Source organism: Seriola aureovittata, chromosome 10, assembly GCF_021018895.1.
Source record: "Seriola aureovittata isolate HTS-2021-v1 ecotype China chromosome 10, ASM2101889v1, whole genome shotgun sequence".
Lineage (NCBI taxonomy): Eukaryota > Metazoa > Chordata > Actinopteri > Carangiformes > Carangidae > Seriola > Seriola aureovittata.
In genome coordinates, this window is record NC_079373.1 from 1,367,251 (window position 1) to 1,388,713 (window position 21,463).

The 21,463-nt window shown below is 40.8% G+C and overlaps 1 protein-coding gene across 1 annotated transcript in view; it reads left to right on the top strand.

The window, feature by feature from the left end:
- Positions 1 to 375: 375 nt before the first annotated feature.
- Positions 376 to 21,463, top strand: part of lrp5 (low density lipoprotein receptor-related protein 5) — a 76,543-nt gene continuing 55,455 nt past the window's right edge. Inside the window, exons 1-5 of the mRNA XM_056387173.1 lie at positions 376 to 680; positions 14,766 to 14,966; positions 15,105 to 15,321; positions 19,592 to 19,660; positions 19,769 to 19,897. Coding sequence (XP_056243148.1) covers positions 596 to 680; positions 14,766 to 14,966; positions 15,105 to 15,321; positions 19,592 to 19,660; positions 19,769 to 19,897 — 701 coding nt within the window. The 5' untranslated portion in view covers positions 376 to 595. The remainder of the gene's footprint in view (positions 681 to 14,765; positions 14,967 to 15,104; positions 15,322 to 19,591; positions 19,661 to 19,768; positions 19,898 to 21,463) is intronic.

Here is a 21,463-nt window from a genome sequence, read left to right on the forward strand (position 1 = left end):
TAGTCCCACAGTGTAAAAAGAAAGAAAAACTGCAAAACGACAGTACTAAACTTAAAAGTACTTAAAAAACATAAATAATATTATATGTACAATTTAAGTACTTATATATAACAAAAAAAAAGATTGATTATGATTTTATTCTCAAAATTAAAAGGTTATTCTCGTAATATTACAACTTTATTCTAATAATCTGGTAGTATTATGACTTTATCCTCGTAATTTAAGATTTTTTTCACTAAATGTGGCCCCAATACTAAATAATAAAAGTCAAATTAGGGAAACTGAAAAAAAAAATCTTGGTGCCTCGTGTTGGATGACGTCACACCACGTCCTGCCCTTTCTCTCCGTGCGCGAGCTCGACAGTCCAAAGTATAAAGTAGCGCGAGCGCCTTAACTGGGAAAAAAGTGTAGTCGACAGAGAAGGACACGGAGAAGCACACACACACACACACACACACACATACACACACATACACACACGCATGCAGCCACACATCTAGTCGTACAGCGGGACACAGGCCCTTATGTGGACACGAGAAGTGGACCTCGGTACAACTTAATTAAGGAGTAAATAGCCGAACATGGAGCGGGAGTTATGGGTTTAAAGCGCAGAAGACTTGAAATGGGCGGTCTGCTGGCGGTGTTGCTGCTGAGGAGTTGCCTGCTGTCGGTGGTTCACGGTACGTTGACTTTTTGTTCACAACATGGATCCTTAGGGAACAACGACTGGAGCCACCGGGACGAGAAACGATAAGAACATAGTAGTTACCGCGGTGAGCTCCGGCTGTGTGTGGGGCTTCGCTCCCTCTAACGTCCCCCACACTCAGACCGACTGCAACAATAGCTCTGATTGCTTGTCTGAAAGTTGAAGTTTTTATGTCCCAAGGGTACAACAACACAGTAGCTGCAGTGAAAGTGTCGAAACTTTGCGTCGGTGTGTGCGACGCACTGTGGATAAACCCGGTGTAACTACACCGACCTGCCGCGGTGTAGAGCCGGTGGGGTTTATGAGTTTATGCTTTGGGGCAGAAATTAAGTTTGGAGTCAGCCTGGGCTGTTTTCTCGGGCCTCGGCAGCTCCAGCCATTCCTGCTCGGTGTCGGGTGTCAGGCAGACCGCTTCAATGTGGAAAAGAAGCCAGAGTGTTTATTTGGAAAAGAAAAGGCTGCTGGACTCGTTAAAGACTCTCAGCCTGTGGATCAATGTCTTTATGCGCCTTACTTTCTCCACTGCCTGATTTGCGGTCTTATTTAATCGCCTGAATCTGCCCAGTCAAAGGCGGAGCTTAGCTCACTCAGCAAGCCTCTCTGTCAGGTCTGAAGACCAGCTCCCATTAGTCCGCCTGCATCTTAAAACTAACGCTTCACATCTGAAGGTATGGGAGTCCATGACAAAACCCACCTCAGACCATTTCTACAGAACAGTGGACACTCACTTAGAACTCCAGTAGAAGATCCAGGTCTTAACCCCAAATCCAGATTTACTGATGAGAATTAACACTTTCATGGGAGACATAACCTTTTCCCTTTAACAGCTATCTCATATAACTACAGTATCAGTGATGGTGCACAACACTAGCTTTCATAGGAAAATGATGGTTACAGTGACGCAGAGTGGAGGTTGCACTTCCAGTCTTTATTCTGTCTTCAAAGGTCAGTTTGACCCACCTCACCTGACTTGACCTGACGTAACCTGACCTGTCCACTCATATATATATATTTTTATCGCAAGCATTTTTCTGAGTCTGCTTCCTGATAACGTCCTCACTAAACCAGTTAAACATGACGGTTTAGTTCCAAAGGTCAGAACTGCAATCACACTGAGGTGTCATTGTGTACTGGTTAAATTCTTAACAGCTGAAACTGTTGATTATGGAATGATTAACTGGTAGAAATTATGACATAAAACAATGAGATGTACAACAGGCTGTAGTGATGAAGACTGGCTCACACAATTAAAGTAAAAAAAAAACAAAAACATAAAATGTAGACTTGACCTTGACGTTGTAGAGTTTTCTCTGTGGTGTAAATTAGGGGTGCACGTTATGCAGAAAAAAGCATATTGAAATTATTTGGGCAGACATTGTGTACTTTTAACTGAAAAAACTTAAAAACGATGATGATGATGTGATTGTTGTTGCTCTTGTACCAAACAATTATGTTCCTTTACGTCTGGAGAATATGATTTGCAGACCGAGGCGTCTGTAGCACCACAACACTTGCAGTGCAAGTTGTAGCTCTTCACACAGTATTCCATAATATCTTACACAATTCTTTCCTCACAGTGTTAGAAATATATTTTCTTTTCATTACAAAGGCACCACACTTATTTATTTATATTTTTGTTGTAGGTTGCTTCAGTTTGTTTGTGCGGATTAGGTGAACTATACTTAAGGGGGATTTCAATGAAGTTAATCTGAACAAGTGTCATGGTTGAGCCCACACAGTCCTTTTATCTGTGTCTCAAAGTCTCATTAACTTCAAATATGGATATATTGATCTTTATGTTTTTCAGAACAACCACAGATGTTTTTTTTTTTTGTTTTTTTTTAACTTCTGTTTGAAACTGAAGAAATATCTGATATGAGTGGTTACGGTCTAGATTAATGATAGATTGTGTACATGTAGAATTTACAGAATGTCCGCTACTTACAGAATGCAAAATTCTGAAGGAGTAAAATGTGACTTGTTACAGAACAGTGAATATCAGCACGGCTGTGATTAAGCCTGTGAGCGAATGACAGCCATGCTGATATTCAGTACAACACCACAACCTAGAGTGTGATATTACTTTTATACAACAGTTCTACGAGCTAGATAATGGCCGCTAATGTAACGCTGATTAATGGTGAAGTGAATGATAATTGTAGTTAAAAGTCCCAGTGATGTTATACTTTATATCAGCACTCATGGAATGACTCTTGTCCAATCAAATTACTTGGTAGGGTTGTGTATTGTAACTTAGAACTACATCATGACCAATAACAGGCAAAAATATATAAATACAACAACATACCTTCATTAATATAACTTTAACTATTACACCAGTCAAACCATTTCACTAATCATTCTGACTTTATCAAGGTCAATGGTCAATACAAAGGAGGATTTACAAACGCTTCATAAACAATATATATATATACATTACTCAAGCACAAGTTCATTTTGCACATAAGGCACATGACTGTTAGTATGTTGACTGGCAGTGAGATACAGAAATATGTTAGTGCTGAAGTGTGACTTAAAGTATGTTTGAGTCCCAGTCTTTTGCTGGGGTGAGGAGGTGATTGGCTCTGGTTAGTCATGAAGGAGTGAGGATGATTTCCTTCGTTTGGCACTGAGGTGACAGCATGTACACACACTTCACACACACGGGCCAAAAACACCACAGTAGTGTCAGCACACTGCCAGGCAAACATCACACCTGTGTGTGTGTGTGTGTGTGTGTGTGTGTGTGTATGTGCTGACAGACTGTTGTATCACTCAGCATATAGCAATGTTTTTACATATGTGAGAGACTCTAATACTGTCTCTAGACTACTGTCAAAGCAACACTGCCATTTCCAGGTGGTTTCTGTAGAGATCTCTGTCCACAGTGAAAACATAAACAGCATAATAAACAGGTTAAACATCTGTATCATCGGCTACATCCACACTTAACATTTAGACCCTTTCTGTTTCTGTCCTCAACACAGCAGAACAAGTATACAAGTACAACCAACAAGTATACCATACTGATTTAATTTTTTATCATAATATACTACATTTCATTTCCAAGGTGCTGTGCGTGTGCATGATTTCGTCTGACAAAAACAAGTTCAGGTTCAAGTTTTCTTTACTGTCAGCCAGGCCAGGAATTTCGTCATTTTAGGGGCAAGGTCATTTGGCCTTCTGTGTCACAATTTGTTTTAGGGCACAAAGTTTTGTAACGTTTTGTAAACCTCAATTTTCCCCGCATGCACTGAAACACAGATTTATACACTCTAGGAACTGTTATAGAAAAGTCTGGACACACTCTCATTTAAAAACACACAGTCAGTAACTTCTGCCTCTAGGGGTCTCTCAATCAAAACAATGACAAAAGAGGGGTTTTGTGATGCTGTGAAGTAGTAAGGGATCATGGGAGTTGTTGTCTTCACCACCATTGCCATCAGCTTATCCTGTGTTGAATTCCTTCAGTGTCAGTTGTTCAGGAGGTTTTTACCTTCTCCTCCCCACAACAAACAGACCAGCTGATTATAACCAGTAAAAACACTGAAGAAAGCAGTTTCACTTTATAAATCAGTGTTTCTCTGATGCTGTTGGTCGGACACTGGACGTCTGCAAGCCACTGGTTCTTACGTCGTTATAATTTGGTTTCCTCCATATCCAGAAAATGTACAAAATCTCCTATGAAGTAACTTTTCATCTAGCTCCTGGACTGACTTCTATGTCAAAATGTTTAGTCTGTGAGGGTTCAGGGATTATGGGAAATTGGGTTTATTAAAGGCTGCTAAAAAGCTCAAATACTAAATTAAACAATCATGTTAGATTGTTGTTCAAAAAACTTACCTAGACAATAAAAGTGATCCACACAGCATACTGTTAAAGTCTCTGTTCCAAGGCTGAATTTTACTATTAAAAATATCAGTGGCATTATGAATTAGGTTTTCTTGCTTCACAAACAGAATCTGGAAGTTCTGGTTTTACTTTGGCTTTCTATAGAAGTGTAGAAGTAACTTAAAGGGATTGTGTATCAGTAAAGAAAGTGTTGTTCATGGGGCAGGAAACTGGCCCTTTCTGAACATAAGATTGAATTTACTGCTAATATTGTGACAGGATCATATACTGAATACGATATGTATTTAAATGAAGAACCATCTTTGCTGAACTGTGACAGGGGATTGGGGGATTGGGGATTTTCCTTGTTTTCTCAGACACTAGACAAGAGCGGGATCTGGATTCTAAGAACTAGACTCTAACTTACTGGATGGTGACTGAATTTTTGCATTTTAACTAGGGTTCTGTGGTGAATCTTCACACTTACATTAAGTGCCAACTGAAATGTGCCTTTAGCATAACGTTTTTAAAAGGGTTAAGTATTGCAACTTAAAGACCCATATTTCCCTCTTCTGCTGTGTTTTATTTGAAGTGTTGATCCATAAGAAGATATATTTGTGGTTTTAAGAACCAAACACCATCTCAGTGTAGTTTCACATCTCCCCTCCCAGGCTTCTCTCTGGAGCCCTAGTGACAACAGGTCAGTGAGCCAATCAGAAGAGAGGAGGCTCTGAGCCTGTCTTGTTTTCTGAGTGATGAAATAAAAATGTAGAAGATTTTATATAAACACTGGTAGGTCCAGGTGGGCGGGGTTGGGACAGCTGAAAGCAGTGCCTGCTTTGTTGTGACATCACAAAAGCCACTTTTCCACCGCAGGAACTTTCCCCAGGAACCTTTTGAGGAACTATGCGCGTTTCCACCGCAGGAACCAGGAACCTTTTGAGGAACTATGCCATTTCCACCGCAAGAACCAGGGTCAAAATTTAGGTCTTGGGTAATTGATCGACCCCAAAGGTTCAGGAACTTTGGGGGGTGTGGTCTGCAGTGCTGAACATTTTGACTGGTCGAGTCCTCGCTGCATTTAATTTCACCCGCAATGTTTAAAAGTCCGCAGTGAGCGAGCAATCACATTTTCCACACTGTGAAAGGACTGCATCAACCGGAGTGGCCTAGGTTGCCATCTGTAACGTATAATGCAAGATCATCCTGTATTTGAAATAAACTGCTGCATCCTTGAACATATACAGGACGCAATTTGTCCCGTATTTTCGTTCATGTCATGTCCTCAATGTGCTGTGAATAATGTAATGTCAAGTAATAATTTTTAGTTCTTTTGGTGAAAATGCCGCTAAAGTCCCAGAAGTCCTGACGGCTGGTTTTAAGGCTCAGTTTCTGAATACAGGCTGTGTGCATTTTTCTGTGGACTGAGGCTTTGATACTTCCACAGTATTAATATAGAACCTAAACCTGCTTTATGATCAAACTATACATGGAAATCTACCTTTAGACTTTATGGACCTTTAACACTGAACATTAACTTACTCTTTGATAAGATATTCTGTACTGGGAGACTTCTCCATCAGTAGAAGGAGTTTGCTCAAACTATGTGGAGGAATAAACTTTCACATGGTCATGATTTGTCATTATTTGACAAATTTACCACCATTTTTTCTTATGGCTTTGAACATCCAACAATGAAGGTAAACACAACCCAAACTAGTCCATTTACCTGAATCCATCCATTCCATGGCAGGAATGTAGTCAACCAGTGTAGGTGGACAGGGATCCAAGACAAGATGGGGAGTTGTTTGTCACTGTTGCTGTGTTTTTAACTGTGTGATATGTTGTGAAGAGGGATGGGCAAAGAGCACTTCACCTTGCAGAACATGGTTGTTGAGAGTATTAAAAGATACAGCTCGTCGTTGCTCGTTGCTTGTTGCTCGTTGCTCAAATGCCTCCTGCTGTTTTTTTGTCATTCACGTTTTTTATTCACTAGTATCACTGTGGCTGGATGGTGGTATCTCATTCATCTTGTCTTACTTCATGTGCTTTATCTTCTTTGACTAACAACCTGAATATATATATATATATATATATATATATACACACACATATACATATACAATGTATATGTATATGTAATGTAATGTAATGTACGTTAGTCTTTGGATTGACACAGTCTGAAAGCTCCTTTATCCACACTCTCTGTGTTTGTATAAAGTCTTTCAGATATATTCCAAGCACACAGTTGGACACTTAAAGGGATTTTGGTCCAAATATCCTATATAAGTTTTGAATCTTCGGACACTCCCATAGACAGTGAAGTAGAAAACCTTTCACCACTTCAGGAATACTAGAATATATACTTGCATCATACTTATATATACATATATCCAGATTATTTTGACAGATATTGAGTCGTGACGAATCATCAATATTGAATCATGATTTTAGTGGGAACAATAATATTTGCATTTCATTTTCACTGAAAAAAATATAAAAATGGTGATGATGTGATTTTTATTCTGGGTCTGTACCAAACAAACATGTTCCCTTGCTTCTGGAGAATATGATCTGTAGATGTCTCTGTAGCACCACTACGCCTCATTTATGGTGTGTTGTGACACATTTTTCCCTCATCAGCTCCTGTGACTTGGACAACAGAGCAGCTACATTCAATGCTTCATTCATTCATTAGGAAATGCACTAATTTTTTATGAAGTGGAACAAATAACAACAATGACAAATTTTTATTTGAGCCAATGGATGAGTTTGTGAGCGACTGGCAGTAGAGAAAGGAAAAGAGTTAGGGGCTAGAAGGGAACCGTGAGGGGCTGAAGGTACGGAGAAGAGATTTGGTGACAGCGCTGAGGAGGAATGTAAGGAAGAGATTGATATCTTTTCCTGTTTGTGTTGCTCTGGTGTGAAACTCGAGGAGGGTCTGCTGTTTGGATTTCAGACAAGTCTGATGGAGGGAGGAGAGACGGGAAAACGGGAGGACAGAGAGGGGAATGAAATAGACATTGCAGAGAGAAGAAAGCGAAAAGAGAAAAGAGGAGAGGGGGAGAAGTGGGGGAGGAGACAAAAGATGAAGGGGGGGGAAGAGGGGGAGAAATAGGAAAGAAGGAGCTGAGGGGAGAGAGAGAGAGAGGAAGTCTGTGGCAGTCTACCTTGATTTCTCTGGGGTCCCGTCACACATGCATGCACACACACTCACACATCCTTGTTTTACTACATTCATGGGGACCCGTCATTGACATAATGCATTCCCTCGCCCCCATTCCCTTAACCCCAACACTAGCAAATAAATAACACACCTAAACCCAGTTCAAGTCTAGTCCTAAACCTGAAACCAAGTCCTGGTTCTCAAACAGAACCTATGAAGTTTTGAGGACCAGACAAAAAGTCCTCACAGCCATAGCAAGATGTGCACACACAAACAGACAGACACACACACGCACATGCACACACACACACACACTGCATAACTATGCTCCCCACGCTCATCACACACATTTTTCTGTTCCCAACTGGGGAGGTGTGAAGAAAATCTCTTCCTTCCTTCCAACCCTTCACACACACACACACACACACACACACACACACACACAGGCGCACACACACACACACACACACACACACACACACACACACACTGTTGTGTAAAGATGGGCTCTGATAAGATGTAAAGCAACGAAACCAAGTGTATGTGCGGGTGTACATGCGTGTGTGTGTATGTGTGTCTGCATGTGTGTGCACAGAAAGGGGTGCAGTAGTGCATTGTCTACACTTCAGAAACTTCTTTTGGGACCCTTTTTTCTTTTCAATCTGCCATCTCAGTATGACCTCCTTCCACCACACGCACACACACTCACACACACACACACACACACACACACACAAGCCACATCTCCCCCCCTCACACTTTGATTGTTAATCCCACTGACTAACTGAAACGTAGTCTTTTGGTCTGTTCTTTTGTGTTATGTTGCGTGCACACACACACACACACACACACACACACACACACACACATACACATACACACACATGCACAAACACACAATCACATACAGATCTATCATCCATACAACACCAGGTGCAGTGATGTCATTTGTCCTCAGACACATATTACACATTATTTGTGCTGTTTCATTATAAGAACTGTTGGTTGAGCTGAGAAACTAATAATTAATGTTTATAACATTTTATTGGGGACAAACTGTTTATGTGTTTCAGTGTTGGATGGAATAATAAGTCATTATGATAATTGTTAATGAGCCAAGCTTGAGAGCTCACAGCCTGTGAAGAGGATGTTCTTCAGGTCTGTGTTTATAAAGAAAAACATAGTGTGTCTTTGGTGAACTGTTAGAATGAATCTCTGTCATGAGAACATTTGACCTGGTCTGACTCAGGTGCGATAACACTGATTCCACTCAGGTGTTCCAGGTGTTGTGTGTGGTGGCTCACTGGCGCTGCACACACACATGTGACGTGTGAGAGTGCTGGCTCATGTTAATATCTGCTTATATTCACACTCCAGTCTGCAGCTGCGTTTCCTCACACTTCACTCATAAACCAGTTTCAGATCTCTGTAGGCTCTCTGTTTCATGGTTGACCCCCCCCTTATATTGTCTAGTTGAAACTATTATTAATCAGTCAGTTAATTGACTAAAAATAATCAGAAAATATTTCAACAATCAATTAATTGTCAGTTTCCAAACAAAGATGTTTCACATCCACTTGTTCCAGCTTCTTAATCGTGAAGATTGATGGTCATCTGTGTCTCATGGCAATAAACTGAATATCTGGAAGCGATACCGTGGATGTAGTAGGTTGTAATCATAGTCTGTGAATAAAGATGGATGTATCCTCTGTGACATCACCCACAGGTGTCTGAAGAGCGCTTTTAAAACTCAGAGTGAGCTGCTCCACTGTTGCCATCTTGGCAGTGTCTGATTCCGCCCCTAACTCCCAGCTAATCAAAAAATAGACAAAGAGGTGGGGCGTGTGCCAAGCTTATACTTCAGTGCATGCTGGTTTGTGGCAATCACCCCTGTCACGCAAAGTGGCCACACCGTCAATTATGTACATCTTTAAGCCTTAATAAAATGTAAACAGGTGATTTATGTAACAATCCACCCCCCCCTACAATTGTCATGAATGAGGAAATTAGCTATCAGCTATTTCTATTAGCAATTTCAGATAAAATAATAGAAGAATATTCTGTATGTAGAATATTCTACAGGAAACTCAATGTTTTTATAATGCTGTGTGTTCTATGTGTGAGAGGAGCGTTTGGTTGCAGCAGTCTGGACTTCTCCTCTCAGTCTACAGGAAAGGAGGAGGTTAGCCAGCAGCACTGATCCTCACTGGAGGGTCTGTCAGGTCAGAGGTCACCTGTATGTCTCTCGGTTTCTGTCTTTTATTTTGATCTACATTTGTCTCTGTGTTGATGGATGAGCCTGTTGGTCAGTGTGTTTTAGCTGCAGGTTTGTTACTGATACTACAGTTGTAGTGTAATTCAGCTTCAAGGAGGGAAGCTTACCTCGTGGTTCCTGTGTAGTAAGGTAGCTAGATAGTTTAACAGGAATATTTTGATATTAACATTAATCTGATTAATCATTATTAATGTATATATTGAGATTATTTTCTCAATTATTGTTTGGTCCATTTTACATCAGAAAACTTCCCAGAGGTGATGGTGATGTCATCAGATGACTTGCTTTGTCCAACAGATATTTCATTTACAATAAACCATCTTTTTTTGTGTGTGCCAGCCATACACGCAGGTTTTTCCTGCATAGAGAATTGGGAGGCGGCCGCCTCTGTGCCGCCTCCTCACAAAATTCTAGTACTTGTTTTCCTGGTACTCGGTAGATATGACGTTTATAACTGCGGCTGTACTCCGCTGTATTGTAATCCGTGCATCAGGCAGAGCCATCTGAAATTGCCAAAGAAGAACATTATGAACGCGCTGGATTTTCTGCCTGCAGAGGGAGGAGGCGACCTGATTTTGTGGCTCTTTAAAACAGGTGATAGGGTTGCCACCCGTCCCATATAATATGGGATCATCCCGTATTTGAAAATAAAATGCTTCTAGTACTTTTCTCAGTACTCGGTGGATTTGAATCAATACGGGACGCAATTTGTCCCGTATTTTCGTTCATGCATGCAAGTGCTGTGAATAATGTAATGTCAAGTAAAAATCACAGATTTGATACAGTTCACCCGAGGTGGTTTGTTTAAAGGGTCTGTCAGTCAGTGCAGCACTGTAGTCTGAGAAATGTGATGCAACTTGCGTTAAATACCCAAAGATTAGTCATTTGTCATGAGTTAATTGAGACGTATCGATTCTGAACCTGAGTCGGAGACTGCGATACAAATGTCAACGATCAAAATACCAGAAATCAACATTATTATTCTATTTAAAGTTACGGTGAGCTCTATATAAATAGTAAACATTACACCTATACTGTTGTCTTCCAACTGTGTGTGTCACGTGACTATTTTGGTCTAATCATGATCAGGGGTCAGTGGTGAAAGCTAATGACAAGAGCCGTTTCTCAATACAGAGAACGCCAGGTTCAGACTCACACACTTGGGAGTTACAACTTCACAAGTTCAACTCAGAAGTCCAGACCCCTGAGGGCAGAGGATTATTTACAGTTTGAACAGCAGTGTTCTTCCTACTATCAGCAGCTCAGCTCAGCACAGGTTACACTTCAACACATCTGTACCTGACTGTACTGTGACTAATTCATCTAAACTCAAATCTCCCCCATCAGACAGAAAAACAGATTGACAAAGTGTAGTAAAATATACACTTCATATCCAATTAGGGCTGGGCGATAAAACCATAGCAATAATTATTGCAAAATTATTTTCCTCGATAGAAACATAAAAAATGTTTGATAAATGTTCAGTATGATTAATTTCCATGGTTATAACACGCCCACAAATGAAGCACAAACAGCCAATCATGTTGCAGGAATAGAGGTCTGCATTGCGCAGGTTAAGATGCAGGGTGAGAGACATAAATGCAGGCCAGCACGTCACATTATTTACAGACGCACGCAGCGGCCGACAGGCTTGAAGTCGGAGCGGAGTAAGCAAATAAGGTGAAATAAGCGACACCGCAGAAAAAGCAGAACGCAGCTCGGAGGACGAAGATATCGTCCACAAGAGAGGCCGCTCAACCTCAGTAGCTTGGAGATATTCTGGCTATTTACAGCCCGACAAAAAAACAGATCAATGTGCACTGCAAACTGTGCACATTCAATCAAAGACAGGCAACACCACAAACCTGTTCATCATTTAAACAACACACAGAAAGTAAGAAACTCCAAACGAGTGTTACTGGACTGGTCAGTACCCAGTGCAAATCTTCTTTGTCTATTTTTTTTTAAAATTTATTTTGCAGTCTGATCATGTTACATGTGTGCTGTATCACACTGCAGAACTTCATTTTCTATTTAAGTTTGTTGAGTAAAAAGGACTGAAAAGGATTTTGATTTTAATCATGCATATTTTATCATATTTTGAATGTACCTTGTGAGTTTTTAAATGTTTTGCTTGTTGGCATGTGTTTGTCATGTTCTGACTAAATAGAACAGTTTAAAACCACAATTGACTGTCAACTTTCACTCAGGAGCAAAAACCAGCCTTTAAACCTGAAAGAAATAACGATGTGGCATTTATTGTGATAAATATCGTTATCGATTATCGTGATAACAGTTTTGGCCATAACGCCCAGCCCTTTATCCGATCTGTAATATATATTATCTAATGAAATTTAATATGGCCCACTCTGCCTCTGTTCATTTTCATTTATATATATTTATTTTTATTGAAATGTGTTGGTATATTTGTACACAGAAGCTCACAGAGGCAGCGCTCTGGTTAAACTGTCTAACAGATCATGTATTTATTCAGCTTCATCTTCTCACACTAACGGACAGCAACAATTATTATATTTCAACTCATCAGATCACATTTCATCTTCAATTTGTCATAAATCAAAACACTACAGACACGGCGCTGCTGATATGACCATGATGTCACCCGGCAGGACGGTCCTCACCTCTCCGAACATGCCTGAGCAAATAGGCGTTATTTGGTTTGAAATCTTAATGGAAAAAACATCAAAACTTAATGAAGTAATATAAAAACAGTCCTATGGTCACTATTGCTACTTTTTTTTACATTCTATGAGAACACTTCAAGATATTTGATCCGTACTTGGGTAGATATGAACTTTGAATTGAAACAGTACTTCTGTTCAGTCTGAGACTGATGACGTGTCACAAGAGTACAGAGAGGAACGCAGATTTAGAAACAGCTATCAGCTTCACATAGACCCGTGTGTTGTTTTAGTAGTTTACACACTAGTTCCCGTTTCAGTTCAAACTTACACCCACAGAGGTTTGAATTTCATCTGTGTCATTTGAAGACTCTCTGACTCAAAGAGGATAAAATCCAGGCACCTTTTCAGTATGTGTTTGAGTCCCAGCTGTTAACTATATTACACCACCAAAATATTATAAAACAAAAGAATAGACAAATAGAGGACACACAAAGACTGGATGGGTGACTGACTTGGTGCATGGAGAGCAGGAAACGTAGTTGTGGTCATAAAAGCATGTTTGTCTTGACTGTAAACGGATCAGTTCAAAGGTCAAATTCACACTGGTATCAGTCATAAATTACTTCAAATAATTATAATGTAATGTCTCTTGTTTGGGCCAGCGTCCACACTGACAGAGGCAGTGTGACTAGATGCTGTGGGATTACAGTAGGCAGGGTTGTGCCAAACCACAGCGTAGCAGGTCTGCCACCCTGCCAGCCCCAAACCACAAAGCTTCCCCAGAGGCAGTGTGTCAGCTGCTGTGACAGCGACTGCCTCCAACAGTGGGAGCACTGAGCTGCACTTACACGCAGACATAGAGTTACAACACATACACAAATACAGCTTGTACAGGCTCTAGGTTTAAAACGTTAAACGACATTATTATATATCATTAATAAACAAACGTGTCATACACACAGTATGTCAGCCAACTTGTGATTTGTATCTGCAAGTGCATGAAGCTCATAAAGACTCATTTGAAACTTGTTGGTGCACACAGACAGAATCCTCCTGATCTTGTCCTGGTCGTCTTTCCTGTCAGTGGCCTCTGCAGATTGTTGCCAGATGGTAATAACATTTTATGGTTTTATGTGTATGACTACTCGTGGTTGGACATTGTTCCATTAGTAGCAGTCCTGTCTGGTGCTAACAGGTTTTTATTTAGCCAAAGGTTGTTTGGTGACGTGCTGTGAGCGTGACCATGACGTGTGGCACTGTGGGGGTGTAGAAGTTAAAATTCCACACAAATTCAAATTCACTTGTTACTGCAACATCAACAAAGTGCATAGCCATTAATTAAATATTAATCCGTGTAAATCAGATTTGCAGTGGGTATAGCGTGGGGATGCATGCTATGTACTTTTAGTTTGGTGCCCCCCTGACAGACAGGCAGGCAGGCAGACGGACAGCTTGTTTGCAGGTTTCTATTCCAAACAAAATGAATGGAATAAAATCTATGTAATTATTTTCAAGAAAAACAAAATTAAAAAGCCACATTATCTGAATAATATAATTTCTAGACCCTTGTGGTAAATAAAGAAATTAAACATAAGACATTATCCAGTTAGAGTATAGCGAAGACACCATCAGGTTCCCTGTTTAAGTGAAGAGCCTCTTTGTTTTGCAGAAAACAGTAGAAATTGTGCCAAATTTTCCAAAACTTCACTTATACCATTCTGTCTCTAAAAGATAAATAGAAATATTCTAGAGATTACAAAAACGTCTCGTAATTTAAGGTTGTCAGTTCATTCCTCTTATAGTTTAAAGCTTTTTCAGTTGTTGCTAAAGCCAGAGAAATTTGATTAAGTTAAATTCTTTCAGAGGACTGATGTGCTGCAATTGGTGTAGCCTATTCAATTGAAGCATCATTTTGAATAAACAGTTATTATCCAGAGTCAAACCACGGTCATATTGTTGGACAGACAGGCGGTCAGCTGGCTGCAGCTGGGTTTAACTTTTCATACTCTTGATCAATAACAGCGTTCAGCAATGTGAGGTTCTGCAGTTCCTCAGTTGTATGAGGGTGAACATGTGTTTCCATCATTTTGGTGTCTGTAAGAAGTTTTTAATGTTTTGAACATGCTCTCTTCTCCTCTCCAGGCTCGCCTCTCCTCCTCTTTGCCAACCGGCGTGACGTACGATTGGTAGATGCGGAGGGTGTGCGGGGTGAGTCGGCCATTGTTGTTAGTGACCTCGAGGATGCAGCAGCGGTGGACTTCCTGTACGCAGAGGGCCTTATATTTTGGACAGATGTCAGTGAGGAGGCCATCAAACAGACCCACTGGAATCAGTCATCCAACTGTAAGACTCCACACTGTCTCGGTGTTTATTCTCCTGCTTGGTGAAGCAACAGTGACTGTGGCTTTGGAAGCTGCGTGTTTGAAGAATGCTTTCTCCCTCTGGTCACTGTTTCATACTGTGTATGTTTTGTGGTTGCAGCCCTTAAAGAGGCACTGGGAACCGGCCAGACTGTGGTAGTATCAGGACTGGACAGTCCTGATGGACTGGCCTGTGACTGGCTGGGTAGGAAGCTATACTGGACAGACTCAGAGACCAATCGGATTGAAGTGGCCAACCTAGATGGCACATCTAGGAAGGTCCTGTTTTGGATGGACTTGGACCAGCCCAGGGCTGTTGCTCTCAACCCTGCTCAACGGTAACAATACACTGACACACTCTTCACACTGCTGTCACACTGCACCTTTGTCATGGTGTTATGGTAGATAATGACTGAACTGTCTTACCAGGCTGACAAACATAAGAAATTCAATGGAAATGTTTCTTTTTTTTTATTTATTGATTCTCTGGTGTTGCTTTGTATTCCCATAGTATAACTGCAAAACTTAGGGCTGGCATCCTATGTCACTGTCTTTAGTCCCTCTGCATAGTGACTGTTTTAAGAGCCTTACAACATGCCCAGTCTAAGTCTTTTAAATTTAAAGATCTCATATAGTATAAAGGTCTCTGTCCATGTGTAGTTTGATTATAGATCAGGTCTAGGTTCTATATTAACACTGTGAAAGTATCAAAGCCTCAGTCCACAGAGAAATGCACACAGCCTATATTCAGAAATTGAGCCTTAAAACCAGCCGTCACGACTTCTGGAACTTTGTGATGTCACAACAAAGCAGTCACCGAGCCCTGCCCACCTGCACCCACCATCCAACCTTGCATGATTTGCTTTCTCTGAGTGTTTACCTGAAATCTTCTATATTTTTATTGCATCACTCAATAAACAATCAGCCAATCAGATAAAAGGCTCAGAGCCTCCTCTCTACTGATTGGCTCACTGACCTGTTGTTACTAGAGCTCCAGAGAGAAGCCTGAGAGAGGAGATATGAAACTACACTGAGATGGTTTTTTGGGTCTGGTTCTTTGGTATCTTCTTATGGATCAACACTTCAAATAAAATAGTGCTAGCTAGCCTAGCACACTCGAACTGAAGGTGCAGGTGCAGTGAGATAAGGTAAAGAGTGACATCATGAAGATGGTTTCCAGAGTTTCCTCTCTATATGGTTTAAACATCACACTGACCTCGCTTCTCTCTTACACACAGTCTGTTGGATCCTAAGCTCTTTCGATAATAGATTTACTGTAGTGGGTAGATTCAGTCCTGTTAATACAGTGCAGCAGGAAAGAGCATATCTGCTGATCACCCTAATTGTTATTTACTCAGATGACCTATGATTTTGTTTGAAGAGTCTCCAAGATGGTTTAAGATTCAGCAATCTCTCACCATGACCTCCAAGTTTTACAAAGCTTGTATAACACTATATATAACACTGTACTTAAACCAGAGGTTCAATGAGTCCACTGACGTCCTTAGTCGAGTGCACTACTGCTATTAAACATGCCCCTTTTTTATATTGCTGAAGCATTATGGGTTTATCACACTGAAGAGACTGAATACCATCTCAGTTCCAGGAACAAATATGCACAGCTAACATTTATATAGATTACATTAACCACAGGGTGTGTCTGTGTTTGGAGTTGTTTGCATAGCTGTTGGTCATACTGTAACTGAACCTCGTTGGGTGGAGGGTAGGCGGGAGAAAAGAGGAAACACTGGCAGCAGGGGACAGAAAGGTAGCTGGTGTCGGGGCCAGGTATCTGGGAAATGTGTATTCACAGCCACTGCTATATTAGCTGAAATATTTTAAGTGTATGTGTGCTATATATCTCAGAGTGTTGGACGGACAACACAAAGGGTTCTTTACTTTACCTATCCTGGTCTGAAATAACTGAGAGGATTTTCTTTTCTCAACCTGGACGTCTTATTCTCATAGTGCTATCCAACATTCCTGTTGCTTCTGATAACATGTTACTGTAACACACCAAGGAGAGAGGAGGAGAGAGAGAAAGAAGAGAAAGAGAAAACATAGAAAGGTAGATTTAACTAGCTATCATTAACTTAGCTAGATTTTTTTATTACTGATTGATTTTCACTCCCGGTGGTGTACTATTTACATGCACCACCCAACAAAACCCTTTATAGTTGGACAGTCCAGAACAAGTGGGCCTTATGGTTTTTACCAGCCCTGCTGTGTCGGTCTCTTTGCCGATGCTCTCTATGTCCGCAATGATACTTTTCCATTTCAAATGAAAACGAGCATTTTAGTTCCGTATCACAAATAATCTCCGTCTATACTAACACACCTGAAAATGCATGTCACATGACCATTCACCAACATTGGGCATTTTCTCGCTCATTTTCTTGAAAAAGGTCATGTGATAGGAACGAGACAAATCAGTGTGACATTGTGACTGATCAGACCCACTGAGGAGGTAAACGTGGTTGTCTGTGTTTCTAAAAGTCTCAGTTTTCATGATTTGCAAAAGTCTCTGTTTAGGGCTCAAACTCTGGAGTACTGGATGCCAGGAGTAAACGTAGAAAAAGTGATGAGATTTAAAAACTAAAACGTATCAGTGTATCATTTGGGGTGCATGTGAGAGCATGCTGTGTGTGTGGTTCAGGACTGGGCTCAGGGATGACCCTGATGAAGACCACACACTGAAACATATTGCTTTAACAGTGAAGTTATTTTTGATATTACAAGTGTTGCTGGGGTTTTTACCAGATCAGTTCAAACTTTAAATAGTGTATGTACAGCATAGACACATGAATAATTCAGTCCAACAGAACAGATAGAGGACGCTCTCTCTTCTTTTCTCCCTCCTCTCTCTCTCTGGTTTCCTGCTCTGTAATTGTCGTTTCTATGTTGGTGGCTGAAAGAACGCAGATCTGTGTGTCACTCTGGAACTACAGCTACACACACACACACACACACTACCACTCAGTTTAATAAGTAACATTCAAACCAATAACTATTGGTTGTGTGACAAGCAGATTTATTGGGCTCCACTTTATTTCACTATGAACTCAACCAGAGCAGAACTAGTGTTAGTAATTTTACTTTTATTGTAGATCTGATTTATGGCAGAGAAAAAACACATCTTTAGTACTTTAGTAGTTGACTGGTACGCCGTTTCCTGTTGATTTTGTTTGTTTGGTCTTTTTCCAAAAGTTATAGTGATAACAGAATCCATTTGAACAAATTCACACTCCTCAAACAAAGCCTGGAAATGGATCAGAAAGAGATAATATACCTTCTTAAAAATGTTTACTATGCCAATGTTTGTTTTCAGCACAAAATACCTACATGACCTGACAATTATTTTTTTACTTTGACGCTGTATTAACATATTGCACTCACAAAACATACAAAACACATACAATTTGATTTGGAAACAAAAGCATGCTCAATGAAGCAAACTGAAGGTTTTAATTGTAAGCACAGGTTGCAAATGTAAATATATGGAATGGTAAATTAGACATAAAAATCAAAATATTTACAACTTAATAAAGGAAAAAGCAGGAGTGGCCATAGGTGTTTTCTTTTTTTTTTCGCTGTTACTCTTCAAAACAGTTTCGATACACAATTAGACAGAGAGCTACATGACGTGTGCTCTCACAGCGTGAGGGATTCAGAAGTGAGTAACGTAAAAAAGGTCAAACTGAGACAAAATCAAACTGTTTGCTTAATTTTCTCCCACACAAACAACTCCAACTCCATCTCTGTCTCTGTCCCTCTCTCTGCCTCTCTCACCAGCCCCTCCCCCACCTCCCAAGAACATTCAGCCCGTAGACCACAGTCAGCTGATTCAGACATTTTTTTCCTTTTCTTTATATGACAAGAAACGACAAAGATATAAATGCAACTCCAGCCCGTCCCATTCTCAGATGTTTACACACAAATAAATGATTTTTAATATCAAATTTACATGATGCTATCTGTGTTTTAGTTTAGTCTATCAACATCAAACAAAAAGTAGCACATTGTTTCACTTTTGACGGACGCTGACGGCAGTGCTCAACTTGACTTTGTTGTTACGCTGTGACATCTTCAACCAGCCATGTGACTTTGATCACGCCGGCGTCTCCAGAGGAGAAAAAAAAAAAGGAGACGAAGAAAAAAGAAAGCCACTGAAAATGTAAAAGAATTGTACAATGCCACAATCACCCAGGCAGACTGCTCAGTAGTGATCAGCAGCCTGTACAGAAATGCTATGTTGTGTTTCAGAATCAATGAACTTACCTCAAAAACTCAAGATGGTCCCGTGTTTGTTTCAGGGATGTGCTGATTATTGAGGGTGTTGCTGCCCCCACTAGTCAGTACCAGAAATATTAGTCAGTTAAACTAATTATTAATATTTCATTAATGTACAACACTGGTTAACTTTTGTGTCTAAGATGCTATACAGATGGTGTAATGCCGCTTGGTCTGAAAAGGTGCCGTAGCGCATCTGGACAAATTTTCTTTTCTGTTAGACTGGTTGACTAAATTTCCATTTAATCGACAGGTGGTTAGTAGTAGTAGAACATTCTGGTTTGTGTTACTGACATATTCCTCTGTTTTTTAATCCAGGTACATGTACTGGACGGACTGGGGGGAGGAGCCCAGGATAGAGCGTGCTGGCATGGATGGCAGCAACAGGTAGTGTGTCTATATAACCCCTATAAACCCACCTTCTGTATCCACTTTACATCTACATCTCATTTAAATGTAAATCCTCTTCACTTTGTGTGTCTCTGTCTCCAACAGGAAGGTGATAGTGAATGCAGACATTTACTGGCCCAATGGTCTGACCATAGACCTGGTGGAACAGAAGCTGTACTGGGCAGATGCTAAACTCAGCTTCATTCACAAAGCTAACCTGGATGGATCAGCACGGTATGAACCTTTGTGTATGGGCGTGAATGTATGTGCTGGTGTGAGCTACGTCAGTGCTGTCTGTAGACACTGTAGTTGGCGCTGTGGACACGCAGCAGCACATAGGAATGCTTCTGTAGATAAGGAAAACTAACTTTTACAGTAGCTGCTTTTTTTTCTACTTGACTTTCTGTTCCTCTGGTCTTTATAAATATGTTGATTTAATAATTATGGTGTGTTTTCCGTGAGTTGAGTCTGGAGTCCCACAGACCATTGAGCCAATCACCAACAGGGAGCCATGCCTGGCTGAGGACCTGTATGTTTAAAAAGAATGATTTTATTAGCCGATATGATTGACTATTGACAAGTCGAGTTCTGTGCATTCACTTCACTTCTCTGTCAGAGCCAAAAGTTCTATTTACGACCATGAAAAGCAGCAGCTAAGAACCTGAGCTAAGTGACGTGTTCTGTCTATTCATCTCCGCTCGGTTTCATCACATCGCAGCAACATCGACAGCCGAGGCTGCAGACATTATGTTTTCAGGTTGTCCGTCTGTCTGTTCCATTCTGGTGAACGTGAAATGTCAGGAATGCATTGAGGGAATTTCTTCACATTTGGTACAAACGTTAACTTGAACTCAAAGATGAACTGGTTAGATTTTGGTGGTCAAAGTCACTGTGACCTCACAAAATACATTTTGGCCATAACTCAAGAATTTGTATGCTGTTTAACTACAACTGGACTGGTGGAAGTATGCAAGCACAAGGTAGTGATTCTAGTTATAACTGACTTCTGATCCATAATCACTGTCAATATTGAAGTGTAGACCAGAATCCAGCATTACTGTGGTGGCTGGGTCTAGTTGCCTCTTGGGGCTTTAATCCTCAAATGACAGTCACCTCCAGTTTTAAGCTCCACAGTGATATATTTAATTTTGTAAAAGTATAAAAAGGTGTTGTTATGGATGTGAAACAGTGTTGAAACTGTACTTATCGTGATAACATTATTTGTAAAAGCTCAGGCTTAGGAGGTAGAGCAGGTCGTCCACTAGTCAGAGGCACAGTGGTTTGATCCCTGGCTCTTCCCGTCCAAATGTTGACGTGTCCTTGGGCAAGATACTGAACTCTAAATAGCCCATGATGGCTGTCGGGTAAAGGGGGGCAGCAGGTTCAGCGACGTAGACCAGACGTCCCTCTCTTCCAGCTCCTTCTGGGGGCGCCCGAGGCGTTACCTGGGTAGATGAAGTGTGTACTTGGTCTACCCTGGGGTCTCCTATCAGTTTAACTACCTCAGCTGGCTCCTTTTGACGTGATGGAGCAGCGGCTCTGCTCTGAACTCTTACTCTGTGTATAAGGCTGAGCCCATACACCTTATGGAAGAAAGTCATCTCAGCTGCTTTTGTTCAAGATTTCATTCTTTCCCACAGCTCATGCCTACAGGTGAGAGCTTCAACATAGAATGATTAGTTAATTGACAGCTTTGCCTTCCGGCTCAGCTACCACTCCACCACAACAGCCTGGTACATCGCCTGCTTTACCGCTGATGCTGCACTGATTCAATCTCACACTCCATTTTACCCTCACTCC